A 22491-nucleotide genomic window follows, 5' to 3' on the forward strand; every position below is an offset into this window, starting at 1 on the left:
CAGATCCTTTCCTATTTCAGAGACATGACTCTGCCAAGTCTTTAAAATGCTGAAAGACTCTTTACAAGCCCATGGAGCTGGCAGGGCTGGTCTGAGGGCTCCACTTGATTCAAAAGCAGCCTTCACCCTGATGACCGAGAAGAGACCCCTCTGAAAACCACTTAGAGACCTCCCAGAACCCAGAATCAACAACATGGTCTCCTAAACCACACTGGTGTGGAGATCTCAGGGACAAGGATAGAAAGATATAAAAATTAACATGGCACATATCAAATGGATTAAAAGCTGGCTGATAGAGCTCAAAATGTAACTGCGAAAGGGGAATCATCGCGTGGGCGTGTTTCTGGTGGGATCCCGCAAGGCTGGGGGTTGGCCCTTCACTATTTAATTTATTTGAATCAATGACTTGGAAGAAAACATAAAATCATCGCCGATAAAGCTTGTAAATCACATAAATATTGGGGGCGCAATACCTAATGAAGAGAACAGGTCATAGATACGGAGCAATCCGGATTGCTTGGGAAGCTGGGTACAAACAAACAATGCAGCGTTTAAATACAGCTATATGTAAATGTACACATCTAAGAACAAACAATGCAGGCCCCACTTGTAGGATAGGGACTCTGTCTTGGGCAGCAGTGACTCTGAAAAAGATTGGGGAGTCATGGTGGATAATGAACTGAACACAAGCTTGCGGTTGGACGCTGTGGTCAAGAGAGCTCATAGGATCCTGGGGTGTATAAATGGGAACCTTGAGTAGGAGCAGAAAGGTAATTTTACCTCTGTCTTTGGCACTGGGTGCGACTGCTGCTGGAATCCTGTGTCCAGTTTTGGTGGCCATAATTCAAGAAGGATGTTGATAAATTAAAGAGGGTTCAGAGAAGAGCCACGAAAATGATTAAAGGATGAGAAAACCTGCCTTCTAGCGATAGACTGTAATTATCACCCCTCAACCTTCTTTATTAAGCTAAATAGATTGAGCTCTCTGAGTCTAAGTATCTACATCAGGAACAAATGGGATTTTCAGTCTAGCAGAGGAAGGTCTAACACCATGCAATGGCTGGAAATTGAAGCCAGACACATTCAGACTGGAAATAAGACGTAAGTTTTGACAGGGAGATATTTAACCATTGGAACAATCTACCGAGAGTCATGGTGAAAATCACGACTGGATGTTCTTCTAAAAGATCTCCTCTAGGAATTATTTGGGGGCAGCTCTCTGGCCTGTGTTGTACAGGTCAGACTAGATGATCATAACACTCCATTCTGGCCTTGGGACCTATGAAAATAAAACAGGGGCTTGTGCCTTTACCATAAGGCAAAACCCAGGACAGAATGGGCCTGGGGAATCTGCACTAAGCGACTAGCACTGAGGACGTGTAACGGCAGGCAGAGAGCTGGCCACCCCAAAGGGAGAGACATTAGGATTCTGTGCTGGAGAAGATCATAGAATCATAGAATATCAGGGTTGGAAGAGACCTCAGGAGGTCATCTAGTCCAACCCCAAAGCAGGACCAATCCCCAGACAGATTTTTGCCCCAGATCCCTAAATGGCCCCCTCAAGGATTGAACTCACAACCCTGGGTTTAGCAGGCCAATGCTCAAACCCCTGAGCTATCCCTCCCCCCAGGATGGATTTTGTTGCCCTGAATGACCTGGTGGAAGAGCCCCAGTATAAAGGAGGCTGCTCTCTCCTGAGCCCTGCTATCAAATTCCAATTCAATCAAACTGCGGACAGATCCTCCATCTAACCACCAAGCGAGGAAAAATGTCCCTCATTCTTCAGCCAATCTGATCTTCCCTGACCAGCAACCAGCAGCAGAGCTAAGGGACTTCTGATCTAAGAGTTTGTGTGTACTCCACCAGGGGACGCTCTGGGCCTGCTCTCCTAGAGGAGCTTCCTCTTCTGGGATGGGAATCCAGTAGCCTTGTTACTGGAGAGGTGACCAAGAACAGCAAACGAGGACACCACGTGATCCATCCAGCACCTTCTCAGGGGACAGGAACTGCCCATTTCAAATGGCGAGCCTTCCCTCCTGGCTCCCATCTCCCCACATGCTGGTGTGGAGTGGCGATGTGTCATCCTATTAGCAGAAAGAGACCAAAAACCTAAGTAATATCTCCCAGCCAATAGAAGGGGCTGGGCAGATGGAGAGACCCAGTTCCACCCTTTTTTCAGCTGCTGGAGATAGCCCCCACCCCAGCCTTCTTCTTGGCACCAGTTCAGTCAGTCTCTCTCCCCCATCTGCCCTAAATCTATGCAGGCGCTGCCTGCAGTCCCCAAGGCTCCACCAGTCTGCGCAGAGACGCTAGAGCTCAGCAGTTTCTAACCAAGTCCCTTACCAGGTCAGCCCACACAGCACTGCTTTCCTCCCTGGCACCACTGCTCGTGGGAGGGTGAGGGACACGGCCCTGTCAATGCTGCCCCAGAGGATTGCAAATACCCCAATAGATAATGTGCTCTCCCCCTACACGAGCTAGGAAAGCACGCATCACTCCCCGCTTCGGACAGAGGACAGTAAGGTGCAGAGAGAACAGATTACTTAGTAAGTCAGTGTCAGGGCTGGGAACAGAACCCAGGAGTCCTGGGCTCGCAGACCACATTGGGTGTGCCTACACTGCAGTAGACACCTGTGGCTGACCAGTGCCAGCCGACTCGGGGGGCTCAGATTAAGGGGCTGTTTAACTGCAGTGCAGTGTAGATGTTCAGGTTCAGACTACAGTCCAGGCTCTAGGACCCTCCCCCTCGCAGGGTGCCAGAGCCCAGTCTCCAGCCCCAGCGTCTACACTGCAAGGAAACAGCCCCGTCGGCCGAGCTGGCTGGCACAGGCAGCCGCAGGTGTCTAATTGCAGTGTAGATGTACCCGATGTTTCTCTGAATGAAGCTGCTGACAGTCTGAAATGACAACATACCATGCCTAGTGGGGCTGTCGTGGTAAGAGATGGAACTGCGCGGCAGCATCTTGCCTGGGCCCAGGAAGGGCTGCTCTCCAAAACGCCTTATAGCTGAAGGCTCCTTCATCCAAAGTGCTAATGTTTCTCTCCCCACTTGCCATGCTGCCTATGATTGACACTGAGCTTCATCCAACCGAACAGCTTCTCTAGCCTGCTCTAACTCCAGCCCAGACCGACGGCCATCCCGGGAGAAATGATTAGGTGCCCTGCTCTGCTCCCGAAGTCCTGAACAGATCCCACTCCCCCTGCACCCAGGGAAGTGACACCTTCACGGCTTGCCCTTGCCCCAGCCTGGTGAAACTCCAGTAAATAGATGGCAGAGAGGTGCTGAAACCAGTGGGAGGGGACAGTGTCTCAACAGGCCCCTTTCCTTCCAAAGGACAGTTCCTTGTGGGAGCAGAAAGGGCACCGACTCCAGTAGTCTCATCCCACCATGTGGAGACGACATTAGATATCGAATGGTCATTTCAGCTAAGGTTCCAGGGACCTGTGGCTTGCCATCAGCACTGCAGAGATGCCCAGAGGGCAGAGGATCCCAAACTCCAGGAGAGCACTGGCTGGGAGAGTCTCCTTGCCCAGTGACAAGCTGCATTCCATGCCGATCCCATAGCGTGAGCCAAAGGGAGATCCCAGCAGATTAGCTCCCTGCTGACAGCACTTTATCAGAATTAAAAATGAACTTCAAAGGGTCATCTGGTCACAGCTTCTCTCAGTGAAGCAGGCCGAGGGAAGGGAAGGGAAGGGAGGGGCTCAGAGGACCCAAGCAGAGGGAGATGGGAGGGGAGGAGCACCTCTGAAGGCCTTTGAACCGTAAGGAGCACAGTCAATGGGAGAGAGGGAGTGGTCAGGGGACAGAGAAGGAAGAGTAGATATAGATTAATAAAGTCACAGATTCCAAAGCCAGAAAGACCCATTGTGATCACAGGTCGAGAACTGGAAGTTCATGTTCCGCTGATTGTTACTCCTGAAGGCATTCCACGCCAAACAATTAAAAATTCTACACACACACACTAAATTCTGCACACAATATTTTAAAATTCTGCTAATTTTATTTGTCAAATAAATGTGGGGGCTCCAGCCTGGCAGCAGGGAGCACAGGGCACTGGCTGCACAGAGCTGGGAGATCACTGTGCAGCTCCCCTATCCCAGGACATGGACTCAGTGATGAGGCTGCACCCAACCCAGACAGCGTGAGGACTGGGCCTGCCCCAGAATTACCCCAGTGCCCTGCCCCTCCGTGCCAGGTGCACCAGGTGTGGGCAGGCAGGCTCAGTCCAGCAAGTGTTGAGGGATCCAGGTGTGGGTTGAGAGCGTTCTGCAGGGGGGTCTGGGTGTGGGGGGAGCAGGGCTAAGTGGGGTGACAATCTAGATGCAGCTGGTTGGAGCTCGGTGGGGTGGGGATCCAGGTGCCGGTGGCTCATTGGGTTGGTCTAGGTACAGGGGGAGTGGGGCTCGTCAGCGGGGTGTGAGGCTCCGCGGGAGGGTCTGGGTATGAGGGGGTCTGGATGCACGGCTGTTGGTCGGATGGGAGAGCAGCTCCCGGTACAGTGATCCCTTCCCCTACAGCTGAGGAGGTGCAGAAAGCCAGGGGGGTGGGGGAGTTTGCAGAGCTTCCTACAGCTGGGGGGGAAATCTGGGAGGTGGATCTGCCCCGGATGCCGTGCCGGGGAAGAGGAAGTCCTGTTCACCCCAGCCCAGCCGGGACTAGCAGCTGAGCCTGGCGCAGGGTAGGAGCCACCAGCCAGGTCTTCCCCAGTCTCTCCCCCTGCCCTACTGTGATTTACCTCTCTGCTGGCTGTCCTGGGCACCCGAAACATACTGCTGGGGAAGGTCGCATGACTGCTCTTGTGACTTCCCTTTGCTTCCCCATCAGAAAGTCATTTTTCTTCAGGGAAGCAAAGAAATCTGTGGGGGACATAAATTCTGCACATGCGCAGTGTTGTAGAATTCCCCCAGGAGTAGACTGTCCACCACGACCCCCAAATCTTTTTCAGAGTTCCTACTTCCCAGGGGGCCAGAACCAGCCCTCCTTGGGAAGGTGAGTGACTCACTGTGTGGAGTCTGTCACTCGATGAAGGTCCAGGTCAGTGGAGGAACACTAAGGATGGTCTCTGCCTGCAGCTCCAGGATGGGAGGCAGGGAGGGTGCACAAGCAGCACAGGCTAGGCACCTGCAAGAACAAAGAGCAGGGAGGAATGTGGCTGAGAAGCAGCAGGAACCTCAGAGATGGATGTGGAAAGAGCCAGACAGACAAAAAGGTCAGGAGACTCCCTGGAGGCTTTTGAGAGAACTGGATGGGCTGCGGCTCCTCTCACGGCTGAGCGACACAGACAGGAAGGAGAAGAAACAAACAGGGCAGAGCCAGGGTGGACCAGCACCATGTGCCCACTGCTCGTGGTGACTCTGTCCGCTCAGAGTGCAGCAAGGAGGCTTGGAATGCAGTGAAGGAGGAGCAGTTACAAGAAGAAACAGTTTGGCCTCAGGATACTGTCGGATACCCCCATTCAAACACACCTTGTCCCCTCCCAAGGCCAATGGAGTCCGTTCTAGGGAACCTCAGGTCTCTCCTATGCTGCCAAAGCTAGACACAGGGAGAAACGCAGTGGGGAGTCACACCTAACAAGCAGGTAGATGCTCCCGCAGGTGAGACAGATGCACAGGGATGGCTGACTGGTGTCCCACAGAACAAATAATGGGGGAGAGGGACACATTGGTTATGTCTACGCTGCAAACAAACACCCATGGCTGGCCCATGCCAGCTGACTCAGAGTTGGGGGGGCTCAGGCTAAGGGCTGTTTAATTGCCATGTAGACGTTCGGGCTTAGACTGAAGCCTGGGCTCTAGGACCCTGTGAGGTGGAAGGGTTCCAGACAAGCCTGAATGTCTACCCCACAATTAAACATCCCCTTAGCCCAAGCCCGCTGGCACAGGCCAGCCGCAGGTCCCTAATTGCAGCGGAGGCATAGCCCGAAGGAGCAGACGCCCTCTAGCCTGCTCTAGCTCTCCAAGGCTTAGGGACCAGGGCAGAGGGAGGGGCTGTGAATCCCAGGCAGGAAGCTGATGGATCTCAGTGCCCTCGGGCCACAAGAGCGACCAGCATGATAAGAGAACCAGGACAGGGGGAGGGGCAGGACAGCAGCTTAAAGTCAGCAGCCCGTTTCCTCTGCTCGATTGAGACACACGGTAATGCATCGAGCTACCGTCAACAGTCCACAGACCTACAGCCTACGGAGAGAGCACCTGCTACTCTGGACAGACAGGAGCAACAGTGTCAGCAAAAGCAGCAGCTCAGACCCAACACCCGCCATCACCAAGGAGGAGCACTCAGGCCCAGGTTCGTGCATCCTAGCAGGCCAGACAGATGGAAACCGCAGGTGGAGAGAAGGGGAGTGGAGTCCCACCATCCAGCCCCAATGTTCGGACCTGCCACCTTGGCACGTCCTAATGGGATGGGTCCTTTGCTACTGTCACCGTGGTCACACCACCGCCTCAGCACTTCAGCTCCCTCATCCACAGAGCAGGGATAACACTGACCTACCTCCCCACGATGCACAGCTCAAACAGAATGAGGTTTGTCTGCTGACTGACGGCATGAGGTGCTGTATTAGCAGCACGAACACCTCCCCATTTTATATTTACTGCTGTCGCATCAGGACCAGTCCCCACAGCCCCCCACCGTTCATTATCACACCTTCCTGACTGCACGCTCAGCACTGTGTAAAGACTAAAGACAATCCCTCTCCTGAGTAGCTGCCAGCTCAGAACAAGGCCTCATGCCTCACGTTGCCCCTCTGGTGGTATCCCCTCCCCTTGGAGATCTGTGCTGCGCAGTGCCTGGCACCGAGTCTGTGCTGATGACACGTCCCAGCTCTGATTTCCTGCTGCGGCAGCCCCAGAACGATGCACACTGAACTGGATGGTCAGGTTTGCACTCGTTCCATAGTGTTCAGTGCAAGGTGCTTTACACATTCGTCAGTGATAACACACACTCAGTGTGCCCAGAGCCTGGGTATCCTCATCCCTGCACACCAGGGGAAAGGGGAATTAGAGGCCCTGCCTGCTCCGGGGGACAGATCAGAGTGCAGAGTCCAGCGGACCGAGTATGAGGCTGGGAACCAGGGACTCCTGCGTTCTAGTCCCAGCCTTGAGGCCAATTCCCACGTGCCGTTGGGCAGTCACTTGGCTCCCTGTGACCTTGGTTTCCCATGTGTGAGGTGGGGAGAACACAGAACTCCATCACGGGCTGGGGGAAGACAGGTTTATGAAGTGCTGTGAAGGCCAGTAGTGGGTGCTAGAAGCCCCCTCCAGGTACCTGTGTCCTTGGCAAGGCTCTCCCTGTGGCTCCCCAGCCTGTCAATCCAACACCTCTCACCAGCCCCAAATTCACGTCCAGGGTAAGGGCTGGAGGAGTCCGTCCAGGAGAAGCTATCATAAGTCACAGGATGCTAGCTGGTATCCAGGGCTCCCCCTCCCCAACAGTGCCTGATGCGGTTTCTGGGGACAGGCAGGATGGAAGGAGGGCACACAGGGTCAGCAAGTCAGCTGGGGCCCTGGGAAAGAGGGCGATGGAAAGGGGCAATTAACAGAACTGCACATGGCAGCAGCTTCTCTGGTTTTCCCATCACGCCCATCACCCCGGTGTTTGAGCTCACCTGGAATAGATTGATTGTGCCCATTCTCATTTAGTGCAGGTAAAGGAGACTACAGCTCCCAGGAAGCAAGGCTTCATCACGACCCAAACAATCAGGCTACAATGCATGCTGGGACCTTTAGTCTCCAGAAGCAGCACCTGTATCTTAGAGGCCCCTGTGAACCTCGGCCTAGACTTCAGCAACCTCTGCCCTAGAATCAGCGTATGCACCAACGCTGGGAATCCCGGCAGTCATTCAGACTCCTGTGGAAGAGCCGTAGCTTGACGCACAGAAGCGCCTAGCTCACCCAGATCCCTAATTCAGCCCTTCTCCTCCCAGGGAAAATGGGGAGAGGTGCTAAGCAATGAAGCGGGAACATGACTGATGACACCCATGTACTCTCCATTTTGTGGGCATCAGTGCCATGGCCTGGAGGATGGCTGCTGCTCAGATATGGCCTAATTAGGGGCTCAGGGCACCGGAGCCATGGTCCAAGGGGGCCTCTCCCCTAGCCCTCGCAGTCTCACGGCTCTGCTCTCCAGGGAGAGTCGCAGCCAAGATCAAAGGGGAATCGACAAACCTTGGACGTACAAAGAAGCTAGGGACGCGGCGAGAGGAGACAAGCCTACATGAAATATGCTCTTTGGCTGCCCAGTGTCTGTAATGCAGCCGAGCGGAGTCTCCCTGGACTGAGCTGAGCCAGGTGTTTCATTCCTCAGACACTGAGACAACAGGAAACCCTATCTGCAGGAGAGAAGAAGGGCAGAGCTGCGTAGCATCTACTTCCTGAGGGCTCTTCAGAGAGCTGACAGCTGCTGCCCCTCAGAGAGGCCGTCTGTCAAAGCAGGAGTCTGCGGAAGAGCTCATGGGTCAGTGGCAAGGGGCCTCTGCACAACACCCATGGCGTTCAAGGCCCTGCTCTCCAGTCACTAGGGACACTAAATGGCTAACCACGTCCCACTTCTCCAGCCTGAGCCAGCTAGGCGTGCGGGCGTCTGGGCAGCCTGCAGTGGGACGGACAGGAGCAGTAACATGTATGTAGAGAGCTGGCAGCCCTGACCTCCTGGGTCTGTGGGTAAGGCAGGGGAAGAAGTCACCCAGACAGACTAGCACCGCATTGAAACCCTCAAGGCTGGGGCTCCTCTTCCTCTCTCCCAGTCTCCTATGCCCACGTGCGCCATCGCCATCATCCCTCTGTCTGCAGCCAGCTCAGTGAGCCAGAATCCCGAGGCTTCCCTTCTACTCTCATCCCCAAGGGGACCAGGCCATCACTGCAGGCAAACAGGCCCAAAGGACACAGCCTGAGCAGGGGAATGCCGCTCTTACCTCTGGGCATCCGGTTGGGAAATGGCATTGACGATGGCCTCCACAGCCGTGTCGAAGAGCTCCGGGTCCTGCAGGGAGGTGAAGGCTGCCTGGATCAGGTTCTCGCAGTCCATTAGCGGGATCTCCAGCTGCACCCAGCTGGAGAAACACTTCAGCACCTTCTGCTTGATGAAACCCGGGGAGTCCTGCTGCTGCAGCAGCTGCTCCAGCAAAGGGAAGACAGAGCCGCACTCCTGGGCCAGGACGCTGCGCACCTGCCCCTTGCGGTACTGAGGCAGGCGGCTGGTCTGGAACTCCTCAGGCAGTACCGTCAGCAGTTCCAGGAGTGCCAGGCAGCGTGCCCGTCCATCCACATTGGAGTCCTCCGCCTGGAACATGCGTACCATGTCCGCCACAGCACAGGGCCAGGCGTCAGGCATCATGCTGAGTGCCAGCGAGGCCAGCGCCACACAGAGCCGGGTAAGCACGATCTTGGAGCCACTGGCAAAGCGGGTGATCTGGCTGAAGAGTTGCGACTTGAGGCTCTCGTACTGGTCGGCAGGGATGTCGTTCCAGTAGCGGGAGATCTTGATGTGCAGGGCGCTGGCCCCGAAGTACTGGATCTCTGGCACCTTGTCCAGATTGAGGAGAAGCCAGCTGAAGTGCCATGCCTGGGGCGAGACCTGGGCCTGCATCAGCCATTTCTGAGCCAGGTTCTTGTTCTCAATATTTGGGTCGTAATACAACTGATGGAGTGCCTGGAAGAGAGAGAAGAGCACATTGGAATTGGAGCAGGGCTGGGCCATGGCTCACCCTCAGCCCCATGGCCAGTCAACAGCACAAGGGACAGGCCCCCAAACCAGCTCTCCAAGCACTCGGTCACTAGGTCTCCAAAGACACCACCCCACTTCCCATGTCTTGGATTAGAACAGCTGATTTAAGCAACCTGCTTCACGGGACTGTACCACAGCACGAGGGGAGGGCTGGGGAGAGAAGTTACCATTCTCCTCGCATCCCCAAATGCTAAGAATGTTTTCTTCTCTTACACGTCTGCGCTCACCGCTGAGTCAGTTTGTTCTCATTCTACCCTTCACTTAGTCTGGACCATGACGCTAACAGGCTCAGCTTCATTTCTGACTCATCATGTCATTTGCTGCTTGTCAAGAACTAGCATAAGACCCCCTCCTCTGTTTGGGCCTCAGAGGTCACCCCCTACCCCCCAGTCTCAAAAACCTATGGAATTCCCGTGGGGCTCTCGTGCCTCGGAGAGGAGGTAAACCCTCCTGACCAACCTCCCCACTTCCCAGCATGAGATCAGACAGCAGGGCAGCATGGCGGATACGTTACAGAAAACGGCAGGATGAAGACATGGTCTAGGGCATCTGTTTTTAAGGCAGTAGCAGGAGTGGGGATACAGGAAGAGGTTTACACAACGAAGGTGTTTTTAAACATTTGTGGAGAGGAGAAAATAGGAGAGAGTTTCTGAGAGATGTACAGGGAGGCTGTTGCAGATGGCAGGAGATGCCCAAGAGAAGGCTCTTGTACCTCCAGTGGGATTAGGGTGACCAGACAGCAAGTGTAAAAAATCGGGACAGGGGGTGGGGGGTAATAGGAGCCTATATAAGAAGAAGCCCCCAAAATTGGGACTGTCCCCATAAAATCGGGACATCTGGTCACCCTAAGTGGGATGCATGTGCAGACGCAGAAGGGCTTGTCCTCAATGAAGAGTGAGCAGGGAAAGGGAGGTGGGGGGGAGGGAGAGACTTGTCTGAGAGGCTGGCTGGCAGAAGCCCATGCAGAGCCTTAAGACTACAGAGAGCAATTCTGAAATGAAAGAGGCCCCAGCTGGGACCGGAGAGGATGGAGTTTGGGCAAGAAACCAGGCAGCAGGATACTGGGAGGCTGTGCATTTCAGTGAAGCTGCAGAATCCTGGGAGGGAGAAGGAGGAGGGATAGCATGAAACCAGGATTGATTGACTAGAACTCAGCTCCCTGCAGTCAAAAAAAATCACTTTCTTTGCTGCCACAGTGCCCTTTGCAGGGGAGAAGTTGTACCAGGCATGCAGGAAAGGAGCTCTCTCCTGTGCCATCCCAAAGTGCATGAGAAGGGCCAGTCCGAGGGGTCCTGCTGAATACCTCTATATCAGGGGATTTAAAAAAAATCTCACATCAAACAGTGTGGAGAACCTGGTGAGTACTCTGCTAAGGGATCATCACATCTGTACAGCTCCTGGCACAATGGGACCCAACCTGCTCATGACCTTTAGGTGCTACTGCATTACAAGCATTGAATAATAATTGTCAGCAGAGGCCAAAGATAAGGCTGAACATATAACCCTAACTCCGCCCCTTTGCATGCACAATTATGCATTACATCAGAGTCTGTGATTACCAATCTTACCGTTTCTCAAATAAAATACAAAGGTATCATGCAGTTTTATCTACAAGCTTGTGTGCAGCAATTTGTAGTACAGTGAACTCCTGCGTGTATGTCAAACAGTGTCCATTAAAGTCATTTAAGTGACAAGCACGCAGTAAACAATTCTTACACAACATTACACATAAAGTACAACATGGCAGACTACTGGTGAAAATGTGCTGGCACATACAGCCCACCCAACTACGAAGCTAATGCAGCTGCAAGCTCTTTCTCTGAGCTCTGACTAGAAGGTGGCAGTGGATGCTGATTAAAGAGTATGTAGTACACAGTTGCTGACTAGAGTCTGATCCTGCCACTGGCTCTGAGCACGCAGAGCCTGGTGCTTGCATGGACCCTACCAATTTCCGAGGGGGCTGACCAGCCAGAACCAGCTGCAGGATTGCAGTGTAAGCTATTCAAATACTGTACCTGCGTTATACAGAGAAGCACGCAGTCTAAATCCACGCCTGGCTAGCGCACTGTGACACTGAGTAAAATGCGAGTGCACAAAATGAAAGCTAGGACAAGAGCTCCCTCCCGCGAGGCGAAGGCAAGACACGCGTCTACGTTATATTGCGGTATTTGGGAAGCAGTGTGCAATCAGGTAACGAGACGTAAGGGGGTAGAGTTAAGGGTGCACTGTTGACTTTACCATTGGCACTTCCTGACGTTTGAGTGCTTGACCATGTACCCTGCCCATCCTCGCCACATAGCATTACATATCTAGCTATAGGAGCCTCCTGAGAAGCACAGTCCTCACCCAACAATGTGCTACCCAGAGAACCTCACTCCTGTCATGAAACAGAACTTGCATTAAGAAACCAAACAGGAAGGCAGCTAGAGACAAGCCGACGTGTTTGCACTGGGGCTTGCTGATTCGGGTTCGATGTGGAGTGTTCTGACTGGCTGCGTTTGTGCCCGGAATCGGTCACTGCCTGCAGCAGGCCAGCAAGAAATCCAGCTAGCAGATCCACTGGGACAGGGACCTACTGAAATCTGGTCTAATCTGACCCAATTTCTTACACTGGGTGCAGCAGTGCTCTCTCCCTACCCCACCACATATTACCCAGGGCATGCCGAGCTGGGAGAGCACGCTTCAGGGCTACCTGTGCTCTACAGAACGCTCCCTGAGTGCATGTGTGCCCATGCTCCCAGGGAGCGCAGACAAGGTCACCGCAACGTTCTCATGCCAGGGCACTTGAGAGGCAAGCGTTGGCACCTGCTGCTGTTTGACCGTCACTCCAGGCAGCTTTAGTCCTGCTGGACCATGGCTTCGGCTCTACAATGAAGTGCTGGTGATCGGAGACAAGCACATTAGTCTGATGCCCGGGAAAGAAAAAGGAATGAAACTCAGTGGGGGGAGGAGGGCAAGAGAGTGACCGCTCCAGGGAGGGCATGGTGGATTCTGACCCACCCAGTATGTGTATGTCTGACACCAGAGCTAGCTTCTCCACAGCTGACCAGGTAACCTTAGACCTTGTAAACAGCCAGGCCTGCCTGGCCTGCCCTCAGCCAGAGGATGAGGTTTCTCCAACACCTCAGAACTCCGCTGGAGTGAAAGTAAGGTAAGCCTGCTGTCAGTGTCTCTGCTCTACAATGCTGTGCATTGGTAAGGTCCTAGCTACCTGCACAGCGTAGCAGCCACCTGGGAATGCCGACAAGCCTCCCACTGCGACAGGGCAGGTGAGGGCTTTTAATCTGGTTATGTCGGGGGGCAGGGGAAGGAGTAACAAGCAAGCCCCAGAAGCCTGAGTGCCAGCTGATGGCTTTAGAGCTTTCATCCTAGTACTAATATTTTAAAAAGGGAGCGTTGGAACCTGCCAGAGACCTGGCATCCCTGGAGCCCTCCCCTCCCTTTCTTAGCCTCCTCTGAGCTTCTGAACAGAGCCCAAAAAAAAAAAAAAAATAGCAACTTGTCTCCCTGATAGCACTCTAGGTAAATAAATAAGAGTGGGGCTGCCGGCTCACCAGAGATGGGTGCCCAGACAAGACCGGTCAGTGGAATGGGAGGGCTGATAGGAGAAGTGAGAGATTCTCAGCTCCGTGCAGTAGGATGTGTGACAGGGTGTAAGGTACGGAGTCAGGCCTGCACCACACATACCGGGAACACACTGTATGTTCTAACACTAGCCTGCTGTCCCCCAGGAGCCTCATGAAAGCAAGATGCTGCATCTCGGGGGGTTTATCTGGCTGAGCAAACAGAGATAATACAGGTGCTGGTGCAACGCCTGTGAAGCAGGCCTGGAAGACACCAGGCAGCGAATTCAGGAGCACAGTGCCTGTATGCAGGGCATGGCCCCAGCGACCCAGCACTGGCAGCCCCCACAAAGCAAAGACAGTGAGGCCTGCACCTCTAAAGGAGGGCACTGTTGGCTGGCAGTAGCTATCATGCTGCTATTTCCAGAAGGAATCATTCTTGGGTTGTCTCCTGCAGAAGATGCTCCTTTCCCACTGGCCAAAGGCAGACCCACGCAGCCAGCATCCTATCCCTGCGTCAGCCCTGCCTACTGCCACCAAGCAACGGAAACCATGGCTACACCAAGCAACCAGAGCTCCAGGCCCCCCAGGAAAAGCCAACCACCTTCCCCCCGCCACAACTGGATAGGCTGAACGGAGAGAAGGCAGTCAAACACAGGCACAAATGGAAATTCCCAGCTCATTGCTCACCAAGCACAGTCACTGGGGACAAGCCAGCATCATCTTCATAGGACTCCCCATGTACAAGCCCCTTCTCTTCCAGACCCCCCCCAGCAGGGGCCCAGCGATCCTGCAGGCTCGCGGGCAGCCAGCCCTGCCTCCCCTGGGCGGAATGTGGTTGACACAGGCCTTGCCAATGGCCCTGAGTCAATCCTGCAGTAATCACATCATCCCCTCCCTACACAACACACTGGGGGCCTCCAGCCAAGCCAGTGACTCCTCAGGCAGATCATTCCCAACTCAGTGACGGCAGGTTAGGCCTGGGGGTGGCCTGAAGCCTCAATGGACCATGCCGAGGCGATGGCATTCGGCTTGGTTATTTCTGCGGTGGAGGATATTACAGCAGCAATAGCCCGCCCTATTGCAGCAGCCCAGGGAGATAGGAAAACACCTGCATGGCGTAGGTGAACCAGCAGAGCTGCAAGGGAACGCAGGACTGGAACAGCAGGGAGGCCGCGGGTCAGGCCCGAGCAGCCTCGACAGAGGGCTGATGGTGAGAGGAGCTTCCTCAGCATTAGTGCACACTGTGCTTCTTTCCAACAGCATTGTCACTTTCAGGGACAAATTCCGGCAAACATGTCAGACAGAATTCCCGCTGGCCCCCCTGACACACAGATTCCCCCACCTCGCAACAAGGGCAGAATGCAGGACAGGATGCAGCTGGCAGTGAAGGTTCCAGCCCAGGCCCTGCCAGGACAGAGCACCGGAGCTGGGAACTGGACAGCCACACTGACATCCCACTTATTCGGCAAAGGAAGGCACTAAGAACTGTGGGAAAGGTTTGCCCTGGGTGGAGTTTAAATAAATCTAATGTTACTATAAAAGGTACTCTGGGAGCAAAGGAACTTGATGCAATCCTGAATGTCCCAGGGACCCTCAAAACGCTTCCCCACAAACACCTGCCAACACCTCTGGCGAGGCCATACGTCCATCCAAGCCATGTCTCCGCTGCTTTTGGGAGAAGATACAGCTCCGGAGATGCTGTTCTCAGCAACACACTGGGAAAGAGAAAGCCCACCCAAATCCAGCCCTGTGCCTCAGAAGCCTCTGCAGATCTCTCTATTCTGGCATCAGTAAATGGGCAGTAACATTTTCTGAAGGAAGCAGATGCACCTGTCTTTCTATTCCTCAATCTCCTAATCTGAAGGCAGACACAGCAGCTGTCACAGCACCCACCTCCAGTATCTCTGTCTCAAAGGAGGTGATCAAAACCAAATCGGACTATCCATGGAAGAGACTTTGGGTGTCTGCTCCCCGAAGACCCACTGGGAAGGCTGAGTGGAATTCACGCAGCCCTATAAAGGTGTCAGAGAGGGCACATCAGCAAAGCATTCCAGCACTGCAAAGGGGGAAAGGCGGGGAAGCAAAGGGCAGGATGCAGAAAGGAGATGAGCCATAGCTCCAGCAGAAAGGGAGCAGGTGCCACTGGGGTTTCCACAGAAGCCAGGATATAGAATCAGCCAGGAAAATTGTGGGCTTCTTTTTGTTTTCCAAGGTGCAAGGTATTTGGGGCAGATAAAATACATCTAAAGCAGGGGAAGAGAGGTTTAGCCTCCTTTCCCTGTCCACAGCCGCAGCGTTGGGTACTGCAGATCTCAACCCAACGAGGACCAAAAGGCAAGACAAGAGTCCTTTAACAGGGAGGTGTGGCCAGCAGAGGTCAGGTGCCAGCATGCAACAATCCACCTAGACCGGAGAGGAGGCCATACTGCAGTGTAGTGTACACCTCCCGACTGGAAATGAGGCTGCTGCCGTTAGGGGCAGCCCTGCAGTGGGCTCTCTGCCTACCATGCACAGCAGCTGCGACGCACAGGCCATGCCTCGGGAAGCAGGCCCCGAGGACTGGCTGGTGTTCTTGGCTTGTTGAACCCTTCCTGTCACCGAGCCAACTCGTCCACCTGCGCGAGCTCAGCCTTATTCACCGGCAGGTGCGAAGGGAAGGGGAAGCCAGCCCAGGCCCCCTGGGAGCGCACAGCAGCCAGGACTGACATGTGCGGCCACGCCGGCTTGCACTCGTTTAAGTCATTTGGTTTTTAAAGTGATTGAACTTAAACCAGTGCAGCTTCTGCCTGTAAAGCCTGTCTTAAGAAAGCAATGGAGCCCAGGCGCCCGTGCTGGGAGACCCTCTGACAACAAGGAAAACCTTCCTGAGCCTCATCAGCCAGAGATGGGGCCTCTCCCCTCCTGCCTGCAGGAAAGAGCTCAGCACTGAGAGACCAGAGCAGGATTACGGGCTGCACATATCAATATGGTTCCAAAGAGCTCTCCCAGGCACCTGGGGTGGGTGTAGCACGTGGCACTGTCTTGGGAACCAATAGCATTACCTGCTGCTTAGCTGTTGGCGGTGAGCTTTCAGGATAAATCAATGGCACCAGCAGGATTGTGAAGGGAGACTTGGCCGAGCCCATGACTGCCGTGCCTAGGAAACCCTCACAGCCCCACCTTGCCCACCACTGTTTGCTCTCTCTTTGGCAGTTTCATGCAAGTAAAAGGTGCTGGATTCACACACCGCAGAGCCTGTATATCCACAGAGCAAGTGCAGCACAGATCACAAGTGCACCAGCCCTCTATACAGGCAAAAGAAGATTTCCGACTTATCCCTGGGCTCTGCTGAGACACCAGTAAAGTGTTTAAATTGCAGCCATTTGTCTGGATGGAGGCCACCCCACCAGTCAGTGTAGAATAACCTTCCACCATTACCCGGGGCTGGCTTAGATCTCATGGCCTGGGGATGAAAGGTTCCATAATCCATTCCCAATTCCCTCAGGCCATTCATATTCCAAGACCCCAGTGTTTGCATTAACCTGACCCAGATGGGAGTCAGAACCTCCCATTTCTAGTCCTGTTGGATGTCATTACTAGAGCTGCCCTAAAACTCAAACGGCAGAGAAAACCCAGCCCAGTACAAGCGCTGTCTATTCATTCGAATCAACTGACAAAGCTGCTCCCTCAGTAGCCCTCCCAGGAGTCCAGCCCCCAGCAAGAGCCAATTTTTCACTCAGTTCGTCTCGGAATAGTCCAAAACCCCCTCTGGAAAAGCAGAGTTGCAGGAGATTTTCCTGCTGTCACTGCAAAGGGCTTTTGAACCCCAGGGCTTTGCTTACACTGCACTAAGTGATTCCAGCCCCATGTCTCTAGAGCTGCCTTTAATTCTTATTGATGCCCGATCCGGGCAGTGACTCATCATATTAGGGCTCTGCCCCCGAAACCCCACCCCCCCAAATTGTCAAGCCCCTCACCCAGAACAGCTCACCAGCAGTTCTGAGCCCACCGAGCACAGAGCTGCAGCTACAGGAAAGCACAAGATTGAGATTGCCAGGCCTGCAAAGGGAAAGGCTCAGGCAGGCTGGGGGAAGGGAAGCAGCGGATCACATTCACCTACTCCCAGATTGCAGGGAGCCTCATTCCAGAGCAGCAGGGAGAGCTCCATTTCCGCACCCAGCACATGCTGGGCTAATCACCACCCGGAGTGCCACTGACCTTTCAGAAAGCCAACATTTGTTCTATTGTTGGTGCAAACAAAAGAGCCGTCTCTGTCTGTGTGCGCCCTTGGGGGGAAATTCAGGAGCAGAATGATCCAGTAGACTAGAACATATGCAGATTAGACTGCAGAGCTCTGCGTTCATAGAGCACTTTGCAGAGATTCACTAATGCTCACTACCAGCCCCACACCCTTCCCAGGGGCATTGTCCCCACTTTGTAGACAGGTGGACCTGGGACACCCAAGGCACAAAGGATGGCAGTGTCGGAGATGGGATTAGTCCTGACCACGGCCACCTACTAAGCAGAGGAGTAAGCCTTCCTGGGACAAATGAACAAGGTGCCCACAAGCAAGCGCCCTGGTGAGAAAACCAGTATCTGTTTTTTTCTGGGAAAGGGGAGGATACTGGGATCCCCACTGGCTGTCTCTGGAGCTTGCAACTGGATCCATCTGTTGAAGCAGCCCCTGGAGAGTGCACATCTAATCCATTTTAAGCTCGTCCATTCCAGAGACCTGACTGTGAAAGACAATCTCTGTCTCACTCCCCTCACCCCTCAAACCAAGCACCAGAGGCTTTTGGCTGCAGTAAGGAAAGTTCTCTGCTCCTCTGCCTTCACCAGCAGTCATGTGTGTGTTGTCCTCGACTCCATGGTTAACTCAAATGCCTGGCTGGCCTTGATACTGCTCAGAGCTTTTCCAGGAAGCAGCAGGAGCATGCCCGCTGGATTCTAGATAGCATCAATGCAACTGACCACACCCTGTTTCATTTTACCCTGCCACTGCTTAGGAGAGCCTTGAGCAGTAGCAGAGGCACTGCAGCTGGCTGGCTGCAGGCTCAGGCAGATCTCACCTTATCAGTCACACTCTGAAAGCTCTTCATAATTGTAAGAGCTAGAAACAGGTTGATTTTCTGACAATGAAAGCTTAAGTTCTGCAGACGCTGCTGGTGTAGGACCCTCTCGCTCACCAGAGGCAAGTAGACAAGTGGGGTGCTCAAACCCCAAAAAGAACCAGGTCCGTCCCCCCCCAGCCTTGGGTCCTTGGAACAATGTCCTGAAGAACATCTGTTCACTGGGCCACTCAGCTCCCACTTCCTGTCCATCATTTTCACCATGTTTAATTTGTCTCAGACAGCAACAACAGACAGGTCAGCTTCACCTTCTGGCGCTCTAGCTCCAGACAACGGTTAAGCCAGTGGCTTGCAGGGGCAAATACCAAATATTACCTACTACCTGAATGACTCTGATCAATCTCGCTGTGCTCATGGCTAGTGTAGAATAGAATTGTCACAAACAACTGCAGTATCTCAGGAACAGAGCAGCCACTACACCCAATCAAACCCATGGCCTGGTTACGCCACTCTCCTGTCTCCACAAGTGGGCTGGGCCAGATGCTTCAGCAGAAGGCACAAGAAACCACCTACTGGGCAAGTAGGGAATGACCTGATTGCTTGGCACCTCCCATCAGTAAAGTTGTATTTATGGATGCTCTATTATCCATGTGCACGTCCAATAGTTTTTCTTAATCCTACTAAGCTCCTGATCGTAACGCTCCCTTGTAGCAATGAGTTCCACAAGTTAATTACATAAACTATTTCTTTTGCTTAATTTTCCATTTGTCATCTTTCAGTGGAATTGGCTGGCCCTTGTTCTCATGACAGATGGTAGGGAGTACCCTCCCCACCATCTCTAGCTCAGTCATCACTTATTATACCCTCCACCAACTCCCCCTCTAGAACTGCTCTCTTTGTACGGAAGCTTTTCCTTGCCTGTAATCATTATTTTGCCTTAGAGCAGGTTGTAAGATTCCCCTCTTTTGTATTTGTCCAGTGCTTAACACTGCCCCCCCACAGTTGGGGGTCTCCTGGCTCTAGTGTGATCCACAGTAATTTAGCACACGGTGTCCCCAACCCTTCAGGAGGACATGTGCAGCCAGAACCCTCTTTTCAATGACATTGTAGAATATTCTTACCAATATTTCTATTCTGTTGAAAAGCCTTTTAAAAAACATAACTGTGCCTAAAACTAATTGCCAGTGCTCTTTTGTTTCTAAAGCAGAAGAGAGATCATTAATTATTCTTTATATTACCATAGCATCCAGGAGCCCGAATAATGGACCAGGAGCCCACAGTGCTAGGCACAGTACAAACACAGGGCTTGGATACCTGGATTCTACTCCCAGCTCTGGCACTGTATAACCTGAGGCCAGCCACATCACCATCTCTCTCTCTTTATACAGGGTTTACCTTCTCTGCAGAGACTGACGATTAATTCACGTTTGTAAAGTGCTTTAACATCCTCAGACGAAGGGTCCTGTAGAAGTGAGGACTATGTTACTACAGAAGGAATATAGGGGTCATGGTGGACCACTGAGTCAACAGTGTAACCTGGTTGCAAAAATAACAAACATCATGCTGGGATGCATTAGGCAGCAGTGTTGTAAGCCAGACAAAAGTAGTAATTTTTCCGCTCTACTCTGCACTGATTAGGCCTCAGCTGGAGTATAGTGTCCAGTTCTGGGCGCCACATTTCAGGAAAGATGGTGACAAATTGGAGAAAGTCCAAAGAAGAGCAACAAAAATGATTAAAGGTCTAGAAAACATGACCTATGAGGGAAGATTGAAAAAACCTGGGTTTGTTTAGTCTGGAGAAAAGACAACTGGGGAGCCGGGGGGATGGGACGACGACGACATGATAACAGTTTCAAGTACATAAAAGGTTGTTACAAGGAAGAAGGGGAAAAATTGTTCTCCTTAACCTCTGATGATAGGACAAGGAGCAATGGGCTTAAATTGCAGCAAGGGAGGTTTAGGTTAGACATTAGGAAAAACTTCTTCAGTGTCAGGTTAGTTAAGCACTGGAATAAATTGCCTAGGGAGGTTGTGGAATCTCCATCATTGGGGATTTTTTAAGAGCAGGTTAGACAAACACCTGTCAGGGATGGTCTAGATAATACTCAGTCCTGCCATGAGTGCAGGGGACTGGACTAGATGACCTCTCAAGGTCTTTCCAGGCCTACAATTCTATAATTATACAGTACACACAAGTCTGCTCATCTGACCCCTCTGTGGGCACGGGAGTGGCAGGCTACCAAAGTTGTTTTCTTGATAGCCCACTGGGTTGCTGCATAACGAACAGAGCATTACCGCACCCAAATACTATCAACAGGCATGATAGAAGTTATATTACAGTTACCCACCACCCCTGGAAAGGCATGAATCCGGTGACAAGGGAGCAGGGTTTGCAGCACATGGATCACACAGTTAGCCACAAAACCTATTCTAAAAAAAAAAAAATGGGATGACCGGGTGGGAACTGCTATTGCAAGAGGCGGTGAAAGTAACTAGTCTGTGGCCCCTTGGCCTATTGGCAGGAAATGCTGGGAGCCTCCCTGGGAGGATCGTCAGTCAAAATACACACCAACGTCATGAGCAAGTGGGCACTGCTGCTCCATGGGGCAGAAGAGAAGAGGAGCATTCTGCTCAGAGAGCTCCTGGGGTGCGGGGAGAGGAGTGGTGCTCGCACCAGTGGCTAGAGCAGAGGACTGGGAGCCAGGTTGTTTTGTTGAGTTTGAAGAGAGAAATTAAAAGTTTAAATAACTTGAATCTCTCAGCAAAACACTACACCCAAATTCTACCCCTAGCTTTACCACTGACCTTGGGCATGATACTTGACTGCTCTGGGACTGGATCTCCTCCTCTGTGAAATGGGGAGAATGCTCCTGACCTACTTCACAGGTTGCACTATGAGGTTTTCTCAAATCCTCCCACCACAGCAGCTCGCCAGGGCAGATCAGCCGCATGTCAACCAACCCTGCTCAGAAGACTGTGACATCTTTAGAAGACACCTGACCAGTGTCTGCATTTCAGTTTCCATCACTGTGATTACAATTAGTGCGGCACCAGCAGGGAATTCTGGGCACCAATTTTCCTAGCAGAGACAAGGCCTTAGGGGACCTCAGAGATGTGCACTGGAAGATGGAAATGCTGAATCTTTCACTGAGAGGGCCTTTCTCCAGAACGTTATGATGACAACACCCCCGTCCCCCTGCTGCTGAAGGTTGGCTCCTGTAGTGTCATTTCACTGGCATGCCAGACAGCATCTGAATGTCTAACATACAAAACAAGCATGGGATGAAACACGCCTTCCAGCCCTTTATGTCCATCAGCAAGGAAGGGCACAAGCCCACATTCTTTGTCCCCTTTGCAGGTCACCTTTAAGGGCTGTCTCCAGAGAGGGCCCTGGGGACACAGCCCGAGGGGAAGGCTAATGGGGAATGGCAAACAGGCAGGAGCCACGGTGGCTGGGTAAAACTCGCTGACCTGCATCAGCTCTCGTCACTGACCCCAACAGCAGCACACCCCCTTGGTGGAGGCAAAAACCAAAGAAAAACCCAATCTGGCTGCTCCACAGGGATGCCAGCTGTCCTGGCGAGGCTCCTCCATGCCTCCTGAGACTGAGAGGCAGTCACCTCCATGGGGAGCAGAATCCCCGGGCCACCCAGCACAGCCACAACCAGCGACAACCACCTGCCAATGGGGTGGGGTAATGCCCCAGGGCAGGGGGGCCCAGCAGGGATGCCCAGAGCAGTCACAGTGCTGGGGCATGGTGATGCTCTAGGGCGGGAGGCCAGGGCAGTTGCGGCGCTGGGGGAGTATGGGGAATGATGGCCAGGGTGCCCAGCTGGGGGGGGGGGGACAGCACGGGGGGGGGGGGGGGGGGCGGGGGGGGGGCGCAGCTGGGTGCCTGAGGCAAATACAGCACTGAGGGGAGCCAGGTGACCAGGGCAGAGCCAGCCCAGCCAGACACAGCGCTGGGGTGGGGGGGGAAATACCTGGGGGAAGGGTAGCCGAATGCCCAGCCGGGTTCCCGGGGCAGACACAGCGCGGGGGTGACGGGGGGGGACAGGGCGATACTGGAGTGGGGGCGATACCCGGGGCGGACACAGCACGGGGGAGAGGGACACAGGGCGATACCCAGGGCAGACACAGCGCAGGGGGGGGG

At 53.3% G+C, this 22491-nt stretch overlaps 1 protein-coding gene across 1 annotated transcript in view; it reads right to left on the minus strand.

Moving 5' to 3' along the window:
- The window catches only part of IPO13 (importin 13), a 46941-nt gene extending 37292 nt beyond the window's left edge, over positions 1 to 9649 (minus strand). The window contains exon 1 of the mRNA XM_034779183.1: positions 8913 to 9649. Coding sequence (XP_034635074.1) covers positions 8913 to 9586 — 674 coding nt within the window. The 5' untranslated portion in view covers positions 9587 to 9649. The remainder of the gene's footprint in view (positions 1 to 8912) is intronic.
- Between the last annotated feature and the right edge of the window lie 12842 nt (positions 9650 to 22491).

Source organism: Trachemys scripta, chromosome 8, assembly GCF_013100865.1.
Source record: "Trachemys scripta elegans isolate TJP31775 chromosome 8, CAS_Tse_1.0, whole genome shotgun sequence".
Classification (NCBI taxonomy): domain Eukaryota; kingdom Metazoa; phylum Chordata; order Testudines; family Emydidae; genus Trachemys; species Trachemys scripta.